We start from the raw sequence: 21,425 nt of genomic DNA on the forward strand, positions 1-21,425 counted from the left end.
TCATGCCTTAACAAATATTTTCTGAACCTGTGATTCTGCTTTTTTCTTTTTCTTTTTTTAGGAGTGCCTCTCTTGATGTTGAACCTATCTACACTTTCAGGGCACACAAGTAAGTAAATATTCAGAAACTTCTTTCTGTTATCAGAGAATATAGCTGCAGCACTTGACAGAGTTCCCCTTTTATGGGATAAACAGTGTGTTGACTCAGCCTGTCAAATGGTCATGTGGTTTCTTCATCTTGTGGCTCGAGCTCAGCTCACCACTCCTCTAGTATGCTAGTGAACTCTTCCTTCCAAAAGGGGTGGGGCTGGTAAAAGCTGCAGCCTGGCAATGTAATGGTGCAATCCGAACTGCAGTTCAGCCTCTGGTGAGGCAGATTGCATTAGCCTTCCTTTCTTTTTTTGCTTTTTTCTCCTTCCGCCTTTCGGTTGTGTGGTGCTAGTGTCTTGCTATGTACCACGCAGAGCACAGATACAACACTTACTTACCAAGAGGGACTTAACTGTCTTCAGCATGTGAATTGGAGAGGAATGGCCAAAGAGGTTGATAAGTGTGCAGTGGGGATAGGGAAGGGACAATTTAAAAGTGGTTGAGAATGGACTAAAAAGTGAGGGTATGGCCAGAGCCATCCCACGACAATGCGCCCCCCCTTGAGGTGGGTTGCTGCCACTTCCCCCCCCCCTCAACGATCAGCATGAGCACCACCAGCACTTCCAAGGCCATCTCATCGCAGAGTTCTTCGCAGCACAAAGCATTGTTCGTGATGTGGCCCTGGAGGGCAGCTTCACTACCTCCGTTGCTTTGTTGCTTAAATTCTTAATGTTAAACAGTATTTCCTGCTGTTGCAGCAGAGCCGTGCTCTCTGAAGCCACCTCACCCACAATGCTTTGCTCAGAGTGAGGTGAAGACCAGCCTATCTGAGTGCTGCTGGCTATTTCCCTGCAGAAGCAAATGCTGTTTTACTTACCACAGCAGCAAGAGTGAAAGTGGCGCTCTGCAGGTGGATGGCAGCAGTGGCAGATAGCGCCATGGGCTGCTGATGGGGGTGTGATCTGCTGCCAGAGCCCAGTAGCTTATGACCTCATTGGCCCCGTTATGGCAGTTCCGCAAATACCTTGTTGAGGGGATCACGTAGAGGAGGAATGCATGCCAGGGGGCAGAAGGAAAAAATGTTTCCTGTTAATTATGTTGCTTTGAAGGTATACGTCACATTTCATTTTCTTCAGTAATGTTTTATTGTGGATTGTTTTATTGGTGTTTTAATGTGTTGTAAACCACTCTGAGATTTTTTTCCTTAAAAATATAAAGCAGTATAGAAATGAAAATATTTGAAATAAAACTCCACTAAATCAGTATTGCTTCCTCTTGCAGCAGTCCTGTGCTTTGTGTGGTAATGAGTAATACTGGTGAGCAGTGTTATAGTGGGGGAACTGATGGCCTCATTCAGGGCTGGAATACTACAAACCCAAATATTGACCCTTATGATTCCTATGGTAAGTGTCCCCCCTTTTTTTTACAGGTTTCTCTTTTAGTGGGGGGGGGGGCGGGCAAGGGAGCACATTAAAAATGCACAGCAGCTTATTGAATGCAGTACAACTCACTATGAAAAAGGAAAAACGGTTCTATTCAGAAACAAAATGCAGCTTGAACTGGGTGAAAGAGAAATGCCTGATAAGAGATCACACAGGATACTTCTGTAATTTGGAAGCAATCTTGGCTTAGGATCCCAGTAATAGGAAAAAAGATATGGAAGAGGGTCATGATGTATTATTGCTTTGGAGGTAGACTGAGTCAGCAGTCAGTGTTGTCAGGAATTCTGCAGTTAAGGAAGGACTAGAGGGTTTGTTAACCGCCATTAGAGCATCTTTGCAGCACATAATATGTATAAAGAAATCCCCTTTTTCATCCCACAGATCCTTCAGTCTTAAGAGGTGCATTTGTGGGCCACACGGATGCAGTGTGGGGCTTGGTTTACAGTGGAGCACACCAGCGCTTGCTCTCCTGTTCAGCAGATGGCACTATCCGTTTATGGAAAGCTTTGGAGATCGCTCCAGCTCTGAACATATTTAATGATAATCAAGGTATTTAATAAATCTCCTGGATGGTAACACTATCAAAAGGAACTTCGCTTTTAATTATCCATGCTTCTGTTTATAACCACACTCTGACATAATTGTGCAATACAGGTAGGTTGGTTTTAGTATGCCATTGAGTTTCAGTGGATTCCCAGCATCGCTACATTGACGCTTGCTGGGAAAGCATGAGATGAGACTCAAAACCCCACTTGCCAGTTGCATTTGTTATGAAGGATGTGTGTGTTGCAGAATCTCACAACTGGTTTTTTTTATAAAAAAAAAACCAACTCCGGGTGGAGTCTACCAGGTGGAGTCTACCAACTCCACCTGGTACGCAGGCTGAGACCCTACCTGCCAGTGGACTGTCTCGCCAGAGTGGTGCAGCCTCTGGTTATCTCCCGCTTGGACTACTGCAATGCGCTCCATGTGGGGCTATCTTTGAAGGTGACTCGGAAACTACAGCTAATCCAGAATGTGGCAGCTAGACTGGTGACTGGGGGCGGCCGCCGAGACCACATAACACCGGTCTTGAAAGACCTACATTGGCTCCCAGTACGTTTCCGAGCACAATTCAAAGTGTTGGTGTTGACCTTTAAAGCCCTAAACGGCCTCGGCCCAGTATACCTGAAGGAGCGTCTCCACCCCCATCGTTCTGCCCGGATGCTGAGGTCCAGTGCCGAGGGCCTTCTGGCGGTTCCCTCATTGCGAGAAGCAAAGCTACAGGGAACCAGGCAGAGGGCCTTTTCGGTAGTGGCGCCCGCCCTGTGGAACGCCCTCCCATCAGATGTCAAAACGATAAACAACTACTTGACATTCAGAAGACATCTTAAGGCAGCCCTGTTCAGGGAAGTTTTTAATGTATGATATTTTAGTGTTTCCTGGTTTCTATGGAAGCCGCCCAGAGTGGCTGGGGAAACCCAGCCAGATGGGCGGGGTATAAATAATAAATTATTATTATTATTATTATTATTATTATTATTATTATTATTATTATTATTATTTTATTATAAAGTAGCCACTGTTAATAGAACATGTTGATTGCTATATTTGGGGCATTATAATGAGAGATTCATTTTTTAAGCAATAATGCAATAGTAAGTTACATAGCAAACCACTATATTTGAATCTTGCTGTTTTCCTTTTGAGGCAATACATTAGAAGTTTTAAAATGGAAAAAATGTACAACCATTATTGTAGCACACACACTGGAGAGCACTGAACACTTCTTCATCATAGATTCTAGGTTCATGTTTAAGAAATATTTTGGCTTCAGGGAAAGCCTGGACAAAAAAGCAAGGCTTCACAAGATGTCTGAAACAGTTGACACCTGCTTTGCATATGGAAGAATGAAAGGCATTCCATAGTCAGAGGCAATATGAGAAAATGCCTGGTTTGCATCAGTCAGAATCCATTCACTCGTTAGGTATGATCTCGTCCGGTGACAAGAGCATAGCATTCTGGAAGGCTGGCCTCTCCTCTCTCCGTTTTTCTCTCCTGCCAATGGAAAATGCCTTTTTCCATTCAGGTCACCGCAGTGGCGTAGCGTGGGGGGTGCAGGGGGGGGCCGGCCGCACCGGGCGCAACATCTGGGGGTTAGGGTTAGGGGGCGCAAATCCACGGGTTAGGGGGCACAAATCCACAGGTTAGGGGGCACAAATTACTTGCCTTGCCCCGGGTGCTGACAACCCACGCTACGCCACTGGGTCACCGCCCTATGATGTGCGATGCATAGTTTACCAGATTTCATGAGAGATTCTGCTAGATGACATGGGCCTTACAGCAGAGCTGCTATAGCCTAGACCCGAGCTTTCCAAACTGTGTGTCAAACATGTTAGCGTGTCGGCTGCAATGTGTTGTGCGAATGTTCCCCATGCTCTTCCCAGCACTGGAAAGGGGTTAGTTTAATCTCCAGTTTGCTAGTAAAACTGAACTACAGTGTCGTGAAATGATACATGTCTAAAAAGTGTGTCACTAATGTGAAAAGTTTCCAAAGCTCTGACCTAGACTCTCTTTCTTGTCTACCTAGAGCCCTTCTGCCTTCCTTTCTGAACCTTTGTACTTGCCCACCCAATATTAATCCATAAGACATTTGTGGTGCATTAGTCAGCATACTAGCTCTTGCTACTCTGCTCTTCTTGGGCATGGTGGGTGCACTGCACATCTCAGGTTACAACAGGTCCTGATACCTATGTAAATGTAACAGGTTTGAGGATTGATTGGCTCATTACTGAAACAGAGTTCTAATATTCCAACATTCACACATCTGTTTGGACGCTTGAGAAACCATATTTCTTGCTTTTACCAACTTGGCTGGAAAATTTGAAATGACTTCTAGATTTGTGCCAAGAAAATGAATGAATGTGGCTGCTTTCAGGTAGTGTCTAATGGACCAAGCTTCCTATTCTTCCTAACACTCTTCTGCTTTTGTAGAGATGGGGATTCCATCTTCTGTGGACATTGTGAGCAGTGACCCAAGCCACATGGTAGCATCCTTTAATAGTGGCCACACAAGCATATATAACATGGAAACAAGACAACGCATCCTTAACTTGGAGTCCAACGCAGATACTAGTATGTATCCAAAGGGGTTATTTCCATGTGTTTGTGTGTTATTTCATTGTTTGTGTTTATACTGATAAAGTCTGAGACCATCATGCATAGAAGGGAATTCAATGAACTGTGCTTCCATTTAGGATACCAATGTTTGCACCTAATCGTCTTTGATGGACTGCTGGCGTCAGTCCACATGGGACTGATAAATTTAGCCATAAATGTACTCTAATACAAACAATTCTGAAAGAACAAATATGAGGAAATAGCAGATTAGCTCTTATTCTCCCTGATACTCATCACCCACTTGCCATGCTTCCTTATATGATCCATAGGTATTTTGGGCTTCCTTAAAGATTAGGTTTTCACGGCCTAGCTTAGTTTGAGAAGCAGGTTGACAGTATATTGAATGAGCATAGTAAGGTACAAGTAGATTGAGTGGACTGAACATGTTGGGATTTTTGCACCAGACTGGCCTGCTAAATCAGGTCGTTAGTCTTTCCAATAGCTTATTTCAGAGGTTTTCAACCTTTTTGGGTCCACAGATTCCTTGACCAACCACGTGCTTTTTGCAGCATCCCTGTGGAGCTCAGGAGCCCAGTTATGCCACCCCTTGCCTGCAGAGCCAGCAGCCCCTCACCCTTTTTCGAACACCCTCTCTTGTGGAGTGTCCTCTCTGCTCCCTTCTCCTTGGGGCTGTTCTCTGGGTAGCTGCAGCTGCCACTGCTGGTCTCTGAGCTGCCACCCCGGCCCAAAGAGAGGTGCCTCCTCACACTGCCCCACAGGGGCCTGGGAAGCACCCCCTGGCCAGCCCCAGGGGCACCTGGGGAGCTTGCAACCAACAGCTGTGCAAACCTTTGGGAGGCAGAGATGCAAGAGGCCATCAGAGAAAGGGAGGGAAGGAAAGAAGGACAGAGGCCAGTGTTGCCTGTGGCACCCCTGATCAGTCAAGGCACCCCAGGGTGCCACAGCACACTGCTTAAAAACCACTGACTTATGTGAATGAAGTAATTTTTCTGTGTTGACTGTGTTTGCACTTGTTCATTCCTTTAGCAGTCACCTCTTCTTGCCAAATAAACAAAGTAATCAGCCATCCAACTCTTCCAATTAGTATCACAGCCCATGAGGATAGACACATCAAATTCTATGACAATAACACAGGTAAGCATAATTCTTCCCTCAGTAGGTCGTAACACAAAAAAACAAAAATATCATGAAATTGTCTGATGTTCTACCCATTTAGAGAGAAATTTTGAAATTGAGGTTTGACAGTTCTATGACTTGTAAAACAGATGAGAGGAATACAGTGGTACCTTGGTTTACAACCATAATTGGTTCCGGAGGTCCAGTTGTAAACCAAAACAGGTTGTAATCCAAGGCGCGCTTTTGCCGATGGGTTATAAAAAAAATGGGTTGTAATCTATAAAAAGGGACACACGGTTCCGGGTTTGAAATCCATGGTTGTAATCCAAAGCGGTTGCAAACCAAGGTACCACTGTAAAGGCTTATTGGCTATGCAGAAGGAATTGGTGTGGCTCAGCATTTGAGTTACAGCTTTAACATCCTTCCCAGCCAATCCCGATGTTTGTCTTTGCTACAGAAAAGCGGATGATCCACAGGAACATGGAGGGAAATTTATGCATCCCTAATTTCCACACTGCACAAGATGGAATTGCTGCCCAAGCTTACAGATGCTTGTGTGTGTTTGTCTTTGTGTGTGTGTCTAAATAGGGTGGCGGGTGGCTCTGTGGGTAAAAGCCTCAGCGTCTAGGACTTGCCGATCGCATGGTCGGTGGTTCGAATCCCCGCGGCGGAGTGCGCTCCTGTCGCTCGGTCCCAGCGCCTGCCAACCTAGCAGTTCGAAAGCACCCCCGGGTGCAAGTAGATAAATAGGGGCCGCTTACTAGCAGGAAGGTAAACGGCGTTCCGTGTGCTGCGCTGGCTCGCCAGATGCAGCTTGTCACGCTGGCCACATGACCCGGAAGTGTCTCCGGACAGCGCTGGCTCCCGGCTTATAGAGTGAGATGAGCGCACAACCCTAGAGTCTGTCAAGACTGGCCCGTACGGGCAGGGGTACCTTTACCTTTACCCCTTCTAAATATCTGAAAGAGGAGCACTTAGACTCTTTGCCCTTGTTCTTAAAGCTCTATGTTCTCCATGTTCACCCATAGTGAAGGAAAATATGTAAATCATAACTGTTAGAAAACTTGCAGTCATTTCGATTGGTATCTTAATTATGTGCTTAAAACAAAAACACACACAATGCATCATATTCCAAAGCTAGGCACCGTGTTAATGAACTCTGTTATTTAATTCTATAAATTTTGGTCCAGGTGTTTCCTGCTTGGTTTGGCAAAGGATCAGTAGGCAGAGTTAATACAAGCAACTTTGTTAAACCTGAGCCACTAGATAACTTCAGCCTTGTGACTTGCAAGGTTTGCTTTCAAAAGCTCATATCTAAGCTGCCTAGGAGTTCAGACTCTGTTTTCCGTGAATTGAGCTAACTTTTCTTTGATGTAGCAAACTGAGCTCAGGGTAGGTTTTGCTTTGCACTTGGAACAACAAAAAAGTGGGGGTACGTATGAATGATTAACATGCTGTATCAAAGCACTTGTAGAAATCTCTGCTTTACCTCTGCATCTCTGCATAATATATGGATATGGCAACTAAGGCAGGATTGGGTCATTGCTTCCATTTTAAAGGGGAATGTTGAAGGATTTATTTGCAAGTATTGAGCACAAATGATGGGCGGTCGTTATCCATTTTGTATCTGATTATGTGAGAATCCACCCTTCTGCAGTTTACTTCAATTGATAGTAACACTATTCAGGATAGGGATTTCAAAGATATGTGCCAGGACACACCACTGTGCTGTGAAAAATGCTGAAGTGTGCCTTGTAAAAACTCACGCACTGTGATGGATGGATTCTACCTTTTCTCCATCAGAGTGGTGTGACCCCGTGCATTGTTAATTCTCCCACCCCCATTACTATATGGGCAGTGACATCACAAAAGAGTGAACAAGGGTGTGCTGGGATGTCGCCTGTACAGGGAGCTCCCAGAAGTAGAACCATTACCCTGAAACAACCTGTTCCACCCCTGATTGACTGGGCAAAGTGGGGAAGTGGGATGCATATTTCCGTGGGAGCTAATGAGTAAAAACCTGTCTAGGTTGTACCTAATGGTGCAGGAGCAGAGTTCAACTCATTTCCACTCTTGCCCCTAAAATCTGCTCCAGGCCCCAGAGCTGATTCTGAGGGTGTGCAGGGGCCTGGAAGGGACAAGAGAGGAACACATGCATGCACAAAAATATTGTTCAAGTGGAGCTGCAGTGTTGGATAGAGCCCTTTGGTATGTTTTTTTAGTGTGAAAGTGAATGCTACTTTCACTTTTTTTAACTGCAGGAAGGGACCTGAACCAGGTACCAAGTTTGGGAAGCAGAACTCTAGGAAATAACCGGGAAAGTGAAAATGACCAGCACAGAGACACAGTCAGACAATCACTTTCCAAAGGGAAGGGGGCTATGCTCATATATAAAGATCCTCTGTTTCAGTGAGAATAGTTGCTAGTATGCTTGATAGCAGTATCATTTCCCATAAGTTCTGTTAAAGCTCTGTATTGCCTTAACTGATAACACATTGTTCTTTTTTTTAAAAAAATATATCTTTAATTTCAAAGGAAAATTGATCCATTCCATGGTGGCTCACTTGGATGCAGTCACAAGTCTCGCTGTTGATCCTAATGGCTTGTACTTGATGTCCGGCAGTAAGTACATCCCACATCCACTCTTAATCTACTCTTAATTAAACGTAACTGCAAATCTAAATGTTTTTCCTCTTCTTTGTCTAACCTAGGCCACGACTGTTCAATACGCTTATGGAACCTTGAAAGCAAGACCTGCATTCAGGAGTTTACGGCTCATCGCAAGAAACACGACGAATCCATTCATGACGTAGCATTCCATCCCTCGAAATGTTATATCGCCAGTGCCGGAGCAGATGCGCTTGCTAAAGTCTTTGTATGACGCAATATTTCTCTCCCTCTCTAGCTGCCGTGTATATATATATACAACAAGCTGTACAAATGACAAGGGCAAGAGCCTCCTCTTCATGCCCTTTAATTCAGTGAATGTTAGCAAATGGTCTAGGGTTATATTTCTTTCTTTTCTTTCAGGGTGCTCTTTTCTAAATTAGGGGGTTCCTTGGGTTATGTGAGCTCAGCTAGTGCTGAGAGCTGGGAAACCCTCTGTTTCAAATGGTCCATACAGAAGAACCGTTTTTATTTTTGAAGGTGTCAGTATTTGTCCAGGCCGGCCTTGGGCAAAATGAGATCCTCTGTTAACAATATGTGCAGTCCAGTGTGGGCAATAAGGAAGCAGAAAATCCAATTTCTGTAGGATGTGGGTAGATAGAAACTTTTCTGCCTGTTTTTCCCCTCGAGAATATTACCCATATATTTCTGTAAAATAAGCCTGAATTTGGTGATGTAACTCTTAGAAATACAATATAAACATTATTTCTTCTCCTCTTTTTTTTACGTATTGTACGGTTGAATGATGTACAGGAGAATAAGGCTTGATTTTGTCTCAGCCTGCTGGCTGTTACATTAGGTGGATTGGGTTTAAACATCAAATATGAATGCAGTTTCCCTAAATTGTATTAAAGCAGATATTAACAAATGCTTTAAAAATGTATGTTTTATTTTAAGCCTTTGAAAGAATTTGTTAACAAGTGACTGGCACCAAATTTACAACAGGGAGGCTTAATTCAGATGTTGATGACTCTTCCATTCATAGCTGAGCTCAGTAAAATTATGAAACTCTTCCCTTTTCAGTAAACAAGAAATTCTATCTGTGTAGGCTTTAACAGGCCTTACTGTTGAAATGCATGTTATTGGCATCCTAATAATTTTCATTATCTTGACTAAACCTGCTTGGATACCCCTCCCCTCTCCAAATCTTACTCACACACTCATGCATAGAAGTGACCTCTCTGTGATTCAGTCTTTGGCTGCTAAGAATAGTGTGTGTATATATCTAGTGAGAGAGTTATTTAATCAACCATGTGGGTGGGGCCTGTCTGGAGGAGATTTTCTGCTTGGTACTCACCCTTGTAACAGGGTGGTGATTGGCACGAAAAGGGTGTAGAGTTGGCCAACGTGGTTGCCAAATTTACAAACTCCACAGCAGCAGGAAGCTGTTTTCATGGGGTGTGGGTGTGTAGAGCAGCCTTCACCAATTTGGTGCCCTCCAGATATTTGAACTACAATTTCCAACTGCCCCATCTGACACAATGGGTTGGAATTGGTTTTTGGAAGAATTTGGAATTCATAAAAATATGCCTTCATTTTTTTTTTGGAATAACTACCACACAATCCAGAAAAGAAACCATTTATTCTCTGTCATTGCATTACCAGCTTTAGGTTTGAACATGTTTTCTGCATTTGGTACTAAAAATATTTGGCATACCTATTTTTAGAAGTTTCCACTCTTGCAGATTCTGATGTGCAACATGTTTCCCTTTAATGGAATCAAAAAAATTACCAATAGATCTCAAAATGTTCAGCGTTCGTTAAACCCCAATTTTGAGTCAAAGCAGAAAGACCAACTGCATCAAATATACTTATCTATATGTGACTTCTGTGTATGTATCCCTTCTCTCTGTGATCTTATTTTTAAAAGGATATTGCAAAGATTTATTTAGAAAAACAAATACATAAAGTTGTGTATATTGTGTGTGTACATATATATATATAGATATATATATAGAAAGACAAATTGTAAACAGTATGTATTAAATGTGTCTTAAGGGAAGATTCTATGGGTAATTTTAATGTTTTAGTATTAAAAATTCTCCAGACTTTGTTGCGTACAAAGGATAAAAGGTATGGTTATTGTGCTTTTTGCTTAAGCAATATAATACATAGTTGCTGATGTTTAAATTGCTGTACATACAACTAATAGACCAGCATGCTTATTTTGGAGACTCCCATTTTGATTAAATTATGAATGTAAGAAAAAAGTTGCTTTTCAAATGTGGATGGGAAGTTGTTCAGTCCTGCTTAGTGGGCTCCTGATCCAAGTGAAGCGACTTTAAAAACAGGCAAATAGCTACAGGCTGAGGTGCCTTTTGACAAACAAAAAATGTAGCCTTACCACGAGGTTGTGGACTCTGTATTTGTGTTCTTCTCTAGACTCTGTTAGTGTCTGTCAGTCTTCTCTGCTTGTGTACTATAGACTGCATTGTACTGTGCACAAATATTATAACTTCTTCAAGATGCTATCTTCAGTTAGAGATGAAAAAGACCCTTTCTAACCTTGACTGACCTATTCTGTTTACCTGCAAGTATTGGGTTGCACCACCATTGTGGATTTATAAGCATTTGGTTAACCTCCAGACCACATTCTTTCCTTTCCCCTTTTGCCTTTACATGACCCTGTTGCAGCTGGCCAGGTGAGCTGCCTTCATTCGAATGTTAAGATCATGTCCAGCGATATCAAAGTTCTGCCTGTGGGTTTGATCTCTGAGGAACTGTTGTACATATGCCCGTTATCTGATGCTGTAATCGTTGAGCGGGGAACCTGCATGCATGAGCTTAATTCTAGAAGAAACTTGTGAACCAACAATGCACAGGTACCTTCTCTGATTCGTTACAAGAACACACCATAGCATAACTTTCCCTCCCTTTCCTCCTTCCTTTGTAAACAAGGGGAGGAAATTAGAGTCTTGACAAAGCACAATTTTCCATTTTTTCCCCTGGATATGAGAAACACTGGTTTCTTCAAAACATGGATGCTTTGCAGGCCGGGATCAGAGCCATAGTTGGATGAGACAGTTTGTTATAAACCACAAACGGATGCTTAAAAAGTTCCCACGCATATGTGGGTGAGTGGGAAGGAAACAGTGCTTCATCCCAAGGCCCACCCATTGCAGCACATTCTCATAACAACTGTGCATAGTTGATTTTTGTCAGAGTCTTACATGTGTGTGCATGTGTATGGTTAATGTAACCCTCCAAAGGTTGGCGGACTACAACTCCCATCATCCTTGACCATTGGCTATAGTGGCTAGAATTGTTGGGAGTCAGGAGTTCAACAACATCTGGAAGGCCATTAGTTGTCCACCCCTGATTTAGATACAGTGAAAAATGTAGGAAAATGCTGAAGTTTAAAAACATAAGAAGCACTACACACAGACAGAAAAGGTATGTGGTATAGCCCTCCTGGTTATGTATCTTTTCAGCATGCAGATAGGAAATTGAATATTTCAGTGTTACCCCACGTCAAGAAACCCTGCAAGTAGAAATATTCAAGAATAAGGCTGGCCTACAACTCTTCTTGAGACCTAAATTTTCCACAGGGAGGGTTCTTTGTGTGCAGAGCTTCCCTCACTGACATTCTGAATAGGTACATATCTCTACATAAAGCCCCAGGTTCAATAATTTGAGGAATCGGGACTGGGAAAGTCACCAGAGAGCTGCTACCAGTTATTACCAGCAGACTCTGTATAAGGCAGCATCAGATGAAGTGTAAAGGGTCCAGAAAGGTTGTACCAGATGCTGCTCTTGTGCTTTGATTGACCTTAAGATCTTTAACCAAACGACTTTGAAGTCAAATGTATTGGAGATTGAACAGCTTAACAGCTTAACTTCATAGTTGCCATATTAAGACAAATCTTACGTGGTTTACTTTTAGAGTCTAAGCACCCTTTTTGAACCCTTACTTAGAATCTACATCGCATTGAATTTGACAAGTTGTGAGCTTAGAACAGAGCTATCTCAGACCTGGGAGCCCAAGCAGCCCCTACAATCCTCGTTCCCTGGCCTTGGGAACTCTCCCCAGCTCTCGCTCTTCCTGCTTTGCCTAGCAGGAATATGTGCTTGAACTCTGATAATGCCTCTTTCTTTTCTGGATGCAGGTGAGGTAAAATTTACCTTTGTTGCTCCTTCCACTTTTATTTCTGGCCCTGCACACCACTGGCGTATTGCTCGGAAGAGCTGCAAAAGTTCCCCCGTCCCTGACATAGAGTATATTCAGTGGAGTGCACCTCCAGGGGTGAAGTCAAACCACTGCGATAGCAGCACTGAAGTGACCTCCTTAGGGCACAGGCCTGGCCTGCCCAGACAACAAGAGCCCCCTCGGCGTTGCTGGTATGGTCCAAAGGAAGACAAAGCAATACATTTGGCCTAAGCAGTGATGAAAATGTTGGCTGATTCAGTAGTCTTGAGGGTGGGGGGAGCAGTTTTAAAAATCAGAATCTTCTGCAGCATAGTGAATGCCAGAATATTTTAGAAGTTCAATTTCCCCCAATAAGCTTTTCATGCATAGATTGATAAATTCACACTGCAGTTGATCAGAAGATACGCTTTCTGCTGTTCATGTATTGGATAAACACTGAAGTTGACATAGGACTTAAGTGTTTCAGAATTGCCTTTAGGTTCTGAGTGGACGAGGTCTGAGAATTCTAACTTTTTTGCACTCAGTTTGAATGGGGAGATCCTAATTTGATGTGAGTTCTGTGGCATATTTGTCCCAGTACTCAGAAAAGTTACACAGCTTTTTGCCAAGTAAAACACACCATTGCTTACATGGATAACTTAATGAAAACCAACCAAATTATATAAGGAATAATTTGAGGTTTCAGACTGAACCATTTTTCTTGCTCCTTTTGGAACTGGTGTTCTAATATAAGTTGGCTTCTAGGTGGACACCTTCCAAAATATTTCCTGCGATAGTCAGATGTCCATGATAAACACGGATTTTAGTGCCACAGCATCTGTGCCATTTTATATAAAGCACAGGACAGCTTTTGAAACCAGACAAAATATGTAACATCTTGTAACTGGGCAGCCCAAATTAACTGAAAGGGTCTCTTGTACTGTGTTCTTGGCTTTCTGAAACTCTGCAAGCTGAAAACACAGATTGACAACAATATTTCACAGTAATGTGTGCTGGGCAGATTTACCAATAGCAGTTCTTTTGAAGGGAAAGGAAACTATATTAGAATACTTTGTCTTACTAACTAAACTCATTGCGGAGGTGGGTTAGATCTGCATGTTGCTCCATGCAACTCTGGAGCCAACACATTGTATTTTAGATCGAAAACTTGTATTAATCTTTGTTTTATATATTGCGAGATCATCTCCATTTCTTTTAATAGGCTAGTTTGTATTTTCCGCATGTTGGCCAGCTGTTTTCTTTTTATACATGCCTCCATGCTAGATGTTAGCAAAATTGCTAGGCCACCACTGGCTTTTGTTCTCTTGCAGCGGTTTTTCCTACTCTTCCAAATACTAAAGACACTTGAATTTAAATAATTTTGATTTTTACTGCTTGTTCTTTAAACACTTGTATTTTAAAGTCCCATTCTCATCTTTAAAGTAGAGGCTGCTGATGGTAGCCTGGAAGTGCAAGGTGTGTTCTTCATTCCTGACAAGGTAACTATACCTTGCTTCCATTGCTTAAATACAGTTGAACTTAAATCGGAACCAATTTTGAAAAGGGATGTGGAAACTTAATGGAAGTAGCCACCCTTCTGCACTTGCATAGTGTTTTGTTTCAAGGGAATGTTCCAGCTGGTTACTAGGGATCATAACATTTCACGCTTTTATCATGTTGGGAATAGCAGCAAGATAGATGTGTATATGGGAATAGCTGAAATATGAAAAGGCTACAGAATGCATGTGTGGAGTGGATTAAATTAGGACCAGTGTGAGGTGTGTACTATCCATTTTCTGATGCATGAATGGTCAGTTGCACCACAGAGTATGGTTGGTTGCTTAGTCTAGTCAATCTTTCTAAGAGCAGTCATGCTCACCTGTCCTCATGGTTCCTGTCTTTATCATGGGTAATAAATTGCATATTGTTCATAGATCAACCGAGAATAGTTCTTGTAGTAAAAGATGGAGGGATGCTCCTCAATGAGCATGTGACAGTACTCTGGTTAAATACAATCAGCCTTTTTGCTTGTATACAGAATAGTCATTTTGGTGGAAAATCTCTACAGTGCAATCGTATGAGATAAGCCCCACTGCGTTCAAAGGGGCTTACTTCCAAGTCAGTAAATATAGGATTGATACCTTAGTATTGATGTGGAAGTTTTAATGTTACAATGTGATATATTGATTCTTCCAAATTTTGACCAACATGTTATCTAGGGGTGTGAATCAGTGTTGCCATTGTTTTCATTGCTTTAGGAAGATTGAGCATTAATGGGGAAAGCAGTGTTGGTAGTACAGTTTAGGCACAAAGTTCTCACCAGAAAAAGACTCTTTGTACTCTAGAGTTGTCGCTTTCCTCTGAGAGACCATTATTTCATCCCCAAAAGTTCAAAAAAAATTAGTAGCAGAGTAATGTGTGTTTGAAGAACCATTTTCAATATTTCGCCATTTTTCTCAAAACCAGATAAGTTGCAAAAGCATCAATAGTACCTGGTTTTTGTTTGTTTTTCAGTCTTTTAATATTTAACTGCCTTTAAAAGTAAAGAACAGCAAAGCAGTTTGTGGAAGATTTTGAGTAAATTTGTTCTGGAGGTTGAGAAAGTTGGTCTCATTATTAAATACAAAAATAACTTCTGTTAATACCTCACATAAATGAGGCAATGCTGAGGTACTAATGAAGGCAGTGGCACTGAAGAGTTGCAAAGTGAATTTCTGTGTACAGTACCTACATTCTATGTTGAGTAAAATCAAATGGACCTTCCTGAAGTAACACTATACAGAGCAGCTTTACTAAATATTACCGCAGCAAATAAATGTCCTTTGTACTATGTATTTATGTAAATTGGGTGCTAATAAATACTATTTTTCAACATCTTTGTGTGTGTTCTAAATGTATATTACAGTTTATGGAACCTCTCCAAAAATACAAGCCATAGGTGAAAAAAGCCTCTTTATATGTCATCATTTGCTCCACAGACTTTATGAATTACATTTTTACTTCAGAAAACTCAGAGGAACCATGTTGGTCCGTTGGAAAAGAAAAATATCAAACGCTGCCATAGGGCAATTATTTCTTTGAATTCCTGTTTTTGTTTGTTTTTATGTTATTTTTATTTTATTGTTATGTTGTACACCACTTAGATTTTTTAAAACACTAAGCAGTTTATAAGCACTTTTAAATTAAAAAACGCTTTTAATCCGTATCAAAGAGAATATCTTAAAGTAGTAAGTATTTGTATTCTCCAGAACTCTTAATTAAGTTGGGTATTTGGCAGAACAAGGGAGTATTCTTTTTTTTTAATAAAAAAAAGTTATTTATGCAGCATGCATAAATTAATTAAGGATCTGCTAAATACAAAACAGATTGCAGTTTGCATTGAGGGCTGCTGGATTAAAGTGTCAAAATGGTGGTTCTCCCTTAAAAAAACACATGTTCTGCCTTGTCACAAGAGAAAACTGTGTGATGTAATAAGTAGACACTTCCATTCTCTTGGAATTAATTGTGAATTAATTGCTAAAGCCGAAAATACTGATGCTTGTAACTTGCCTGAGCCATCAACAAATACTGTAATGATAGCACATAGGAATGTCTTGGGTTGCTCTATATTGCACTTTAATACTGAAGTGAATGGGATATTTCACACAGATTATGAAGTACAAATAATTTCTATGTTGTTTTTTTGAAACAAAACTATGTAGAGCACTTTACTGATTTGGAAGCCCTTTCCCTAACGCTTCATGCATGTGGACCATAAATACTGCAAGTAAATAAAGTACTGCTGAGAGTAAACACATTTGAAGGCACTTTCATACACTGCACTAAGGCCCATGAAAACATGTTGGGGTTGAATCCTGGCACACAAGTAAGCTTGAGAATATGCAATTGGAATGCAGTGCAGGCTTCTTCAGTCATTACTTTAATCCCACTGTAAAACTTTTCAGCACTAATGCAATGTAGAATAACACAGTGGTCCATCTAGTCAGAATTATGAGGCTATTTAAGAATGGACCAGTCTGGATGTTTGAGGAGGGTCCATGCTTGGAGTGGAACACATGCTTGACTTACTGAAAGACTCCCTCCCATTTAGGATTTCCAGTAGTATTGCTGCGAAAGACCCAGGCGGCAACCCTGGAGTGCTTGGGAGAGCCAGACTGAGCAACATGAACCAATGGATCTGATGCAGCACAAGGCAGCTTCTTATGTTCACAATCCTAGGAAGCAAAAAGGGTCTACTCATGCCTTCTTTACAAGGGAAAAAGTCCATACACAGGCTTTAGTTTCAGGAGTTAGAGGGGGGGAAAGGTTTATTGGGTTTGTGTAAGCTTTCTTTTTCCTCCAAAGCAAATGAGATCTAGCACACCCTTTTTGTAACTTTTATTGCGAAAGGGTACAGTAAGTTATTTTTTAAAAAGCTCTTTAATGTAGGTGCGTGTGCAGAGAGGGGAAAGTTAAAATAATATTTACAAACTCATGTTTCATCCACAAATCCTTTGCAAATGTTTGCATTCAGCTGCATTCTTTGCACTTGTCTTCGTTGCAGAAGATGCGGAGAAATACCGTGTATAAACCGACTTTTTCAGCGAGGCAGGGCAAATGATGATGATGAGATAAAGTTCTAAGTCCTAATGACGATTTAAAAATAAATCTCCAAGCCTGGATGGTGTAGACACCCAAGAGTTCTTAAAATAACTCAGATGCGATATTGCTGCTCTTATGTAATAATATGTAAGAGGCTGTACCTGAGAGCTGGGAAATAGGCAACACAGCACCACTTGTGGGGGAGGAAATCCAGGAATTCACAAGCCAAAAAACCTAACATCTGTTCTAGGAAAACTGATGAAAAACATGAAAGATACAACTAGCAGATACACAATTGGTAGGGAACCTTGGACCCTTCAGCTTCATCTCCCATCAACCCCAACCAGCATGGTCAATACTCAAGGCTGACCATGTAGCTGTAGTCCATATGCAAAGCCAAATGCTCCTCAGTACTGATATTTTGACTCACAACAAATTCTTTAAAGGCTGAGTCCTGTCAACAAGCACATAAGTGTGATCCACTAGACAGTAAGCACCACGGTTCCATATTTCAAAAAGTAAAATTTCTGGCACCTGCAAAGGTGTTGAGCTTTTTTCAGGAAGACCCCAAAATTGTTGGGCTTTTGGGGGAGAAACCTCCCCCCAAAATAGTCATTTTAAGCTTTTGGAGCTGTTTACACTGCGGTGCATAAACACCTGGGTTTTCTCTGGTATTTTGCTGGCAAAATTCCCCCTGATGCCATATTTGCACCTGAAAACCTGGATGTGTCAGGGATTTTCCTGACATATGGGAAGCCTAGTGAATACTCAACACTTTTTAAAAGATCATAAGATCATCTCCAAAGGCTCCTGAGTAAACTTAGCAGTCATGGGGTAAGAGAACAAGCTCTCGTGTGGAACAGGAAGCAGAGAGTAGGAATAAACGTCTATTTGACATCTTATGCAACACACCAAAGGCCCACTTCAGGACCAAATTGCTGATAAAACTATTCTTGGGCCTGAGTGCCAATAGCTATATATTAAAATCAAAGCGAATTGACAGGGTCTGTTGCTTTTACAGCAGTTGTAAAATCAGCAGAGGGCATTTGATGCTGATGTCCAATGATAAATACTCTGGCTCATGGGATATAGAATAAATAATAGATTGCCACTGATGCTTTTTGTAATGCATCGCAGCAACAACCCTAGAAGTATCTGTAAAAACTGCAGATTCCGTCTTAGGGGAGGGAGGCTTGATTTTAGAATCTGAAGAGATGGAAGGAATATGATGTCACTGAACTAGGCATGTGGGAAGCTGCTCTCTGGACTCGTTTATGAAGACAGGAAGGAAACTGGTAGGAACCATATATATAATTTACTGCCTTGCTCTTTTGGTGCCAGGTTACAGACTCTGTCTGCCTGGCCTGCATTGCCACTAACTTCAGTTGAACGTTCTGTGATGTGTAATTAAACAATCTGTAAGCTTCAATTTCCCCCAAACTATTCTTTCAACACTTGTGCTATTATGCCCAACAAAGCAATTGTGGACAGCTGGTGTGAGTGCCACACTCCATCTTTGTTGATACTGATTTTCCCCCCTAGAACCAAATCCTGATCTGCCCTGCTTGTTGTAGTCTCTTGTCCTTTGCTTGCTTCCTGTCCTCATGTGTCTGCCAACACTCTTAATTAAAGGCCGGGTTCAAAGCGCCATGCAATATTTTAAAGCCAGCTGTTGGTTAGCCATTTACTCCCCTCTGCATCACTGGAGAGTTGAAATGGGGAGGTACCCAACAAATGCCATCTCTGGCATGCCCACTAAGTCCAGTCCATCTGGGTTACAGCCTTAGACCTATTAGTCTCCTATTCTATGTGGAAGTTAACTCCAAACTATAGATTTGAGTCAAGTGAATTATCTAACCAAGGACTGTAGCCAGCTCCTCTATTGAATCAGTTTTGAAACCAGCAAGGGTGGGGGGGGAAGGAGATTGATCAGTCTACACCCATTATTGCCAGGCATGGAGAATAGAGCTGGCATTGGCTCTTAGCCACAGATGCCTTTAAACCTCCTGGCTGGCCCTGCTTGCCGAACATTTTCTCATGTAGTGATGCAGTGTTTCCTGGAGCCTGCTGCTGATTTCAGTTCCGTGGTTGCGAATTAAACTCGGTACAAATATTCTGGATGATCCTAGGAACAAATCTGTAGAGGCTGTCAAACTCGTCCACAAAGAAGGAGTGTTCTTTGTCAGGGTCAGTAGCAATGGCTTCCAGCTCATCTTGGGCAGCCCATGCAATTCCTACTGAATAGGCTATGACTCCTGAAGTGAGAAACATGAGTACATAATGAGGTTAATGCCTTATTTGAAACAATATTGCATTTAAAGTAATATCCGTATAAGGGCCCAAAAATATTATCAGAAGTGGTGAGGTGTTTAAACTTAAATAAATGAGGCATTCCAATCCCCAGACTTGTTGTTCCCCATTCCCTATTGTCTTGTTGAATGACTCATACATGTCCTTCCCGTGTTTCAAAAATTGAAGGGCTTAATGTTCACCAAGAATATACAAATACACTACATTTTTTTAATTATTATGCCAAACTTGGACTTCTGGCTTGCAAAACTTAGATGCCATATTCTAGATCCAGATCCCCATTGTTTGGGTGCTTTATGCAAAGCTTTTTTAAAAATAAGTGAGGGGTTCTGGTATAGATGGGCCTTGGTCTGATGGAACAGGACTCTTCTGTTCTTCAGTGCTTTCCAGATGTTGCAGGACTCCAAATCCCATCACCTCCAGCCAGGATAAGCTATGGTTAGGAATGATGGGAGCTGTAGTTCCGTGACATCTGGAGGGCTACAGGTTGCCTACCCCTAAAATAGGTGTTTATAGGGTCTTCTGGCTTACCATTCTGATGTGCCGCTGCAGCCGGCCCCCGGACATCATCGTATGATCTGCCATCTGTAATAAGAATCATTATCTTCCTCTTGTTTGGTTTGGATTTGCTGAAGAGCTGTTCAAAGGCATAGTTGATGGCTGCTCCGGTGCTGGTTCCTCCGCTCCAATAGTTGATTCTCTTGATAGCGTTTAGGACATCCTGCTTCGTTCTGTGCTTGTCGAAGCCAAACTCCAGCCTCTGTTCGTAGGTGTACTGCACAGCTCCAATGCGGGTGTCTGTATCGGAAATCTCGAATTCCTTGCTGATGTTAGCGACAAACTGGAGGAGGGTGCGGAAGTTGCCAGTGCCAACGCTGCTGGACCCGTCAATGACAAATCCAATATCCGCTGCATTGAGACAGGTCTTGCTGCATGCCAGGCGATCAGAGTCACAGACTCGCTTCACTAACTGCTGCACTACTTTGTGTAAGCTGAACCAACTGGGCACATTGATGGAATAGTACCCATTGGTCCTGCACACAGCCTGAAAGAGAGGAAACAAAAGCAATGAATTTCAAGAGCAGTTACAGCAAAATTCATGGAGGCAACTTATTACTGTCAGTCACTGATTTCACCTTACGACAGCCTTTTTATGAGACAAATTGGTATTGCATCAAACTGGTAGAAAACACAGCTGAATAATACCCGCCCTTATAGTTTCTTAGATGTTGAGGTCTACAGCTTACGGGCAGCTAAATGGTAGACTGTTGCATTTATACTTGCTACTCAAGTATCTGCCACATTGCAAAACTAGCATCTGAATTGACTCTACTTCTGTCAACAGGCTTAACATTCATTGCAGGTGTGTTTGCTCTCATGTCTTGAAGTTATTTCCATTTTCTAAGATGCAGCTACCATTAAGTCACTATGTATGAACACAGGGCTTCTTGCCTCATTCTACTTTCCCAGTCTGGCAAGTGCACAGAGGCTTACTGTGGCTCTTCCCCCATTCAAACCTAAAGGAAATCGAGACCATCAGCCAGTCCAATTCAGTCTGGAGGCTTCCCAGGTTAAAGGCATTAAGGGGCTTTGAAGTTCATAGGAAATGTATTTCATGGCACAGACACAGTGGAAAGTGCACAAAATTATCTGAAAGGGTGTCCAGAGGGAGGGGGGAAAGATGTATTCTGAAGGACAGTTCTCAAAGTCCACTTTGCTTCCTGAACTTGGGCTCATTTGCCAACCTTCCAGGAAAGACTGCATACATGCCAGACTAACACCACTCAGCTGAAGAGGCATTTTGTCATGAGTACCTGACCTATACTACATAGCTTGTGAGAATGAGTTCTAACTGAAGTGTATCCAGAACTTTTGTGTGTTTTGGAGGAAAACTGGAGGCAAGAGTACACAGCGTTCAGTAAACATGATCTAACACTACACAACTTGATTGAGGCTTTGAAGTGAGTTGATTG

The 21,425-nt window shown here is 42.0% G+C and overlaps 2 protein-coding genes across 6 annotated transcripts in view; one reads left to right on the top strand and one right to left on the bottom strand.

Moving 5' to 3' along the window:
- The window catches only part of STRN (striatin), a 54,665-nt gene extending 39,230 nt beyond the window's left edge, over positions 1-15,435 (top strand). For all 3 annotated transcript variants that reach the window (XM_081905365.1, XM_081905367.1, XM_081905366.1), the window contains 7 exons: positions 62-109; positions 1,372-1,493; positions 1,914-2,081; positions 4,506-4,646; positions 5,679-5,786; positions 8,304-8,390; positions 8,480-15,435. In XM_081905365.1, coding sequence (XP_081761491.1) covers positions 62-109; positions 1,372-1,493; positions 1,914-2,081; positions 4,506-4,646; positions 5,679-5,786; positions 8,304-8,390; positions 8,480-8,649 — 844 coding nt within the window. In that variant the 3' untranslated portion in view covers positions 8,650-15,435. The remainder of the gene's footprint in view (positions 1-61; positions 110-1,371; positions 1,494-1,913; positions 2,082-4,505; positions 4,647-5,678; positions 5,787-8,303; positions 8,391-8,479) is intronic.
- A 3,007-nt stretch (positions 15,436-18,442) lies between these two features.
- The window catches only part of VIT (vitrin), a 38,423-nt gene continuing 35,440 nt past the window's right edge, over positions 18,443-21,425 (bottom strand). For all 3 annotated transcript variants that reach the window (XM_081905040.1, XM_081905039.1, XM_081905038.1), the window contains 2 exons: positions 19,984-20,497; positions 18,443-19,397 (listed from right to left, as the gene is read on the bottom strand). In XM_081905040.1, the coding sequence (XP_081761166.1) occupies positions 19,219-19,397; positions 19,984-20,497 (693 nt within the window). In that variant the 3' untranslated portion in view covers positions 18,443-19,218. The remainder of the gene's footprint in view (positions 19,398-19,983; positions 20,498-21,425) is intronic.

This window comes from Podarcis melisellensis (assembly GCF_964234715.1).
Source record: "Podarcis melisellensis genome assembly, chromosome: 3".
Taxonomy (NCBI): Eukaryota; Metazoa; Chordata; class Lepidosauria; order Squamata; family Lacertidae; genus Podarcis; species Podarcis melisellensis.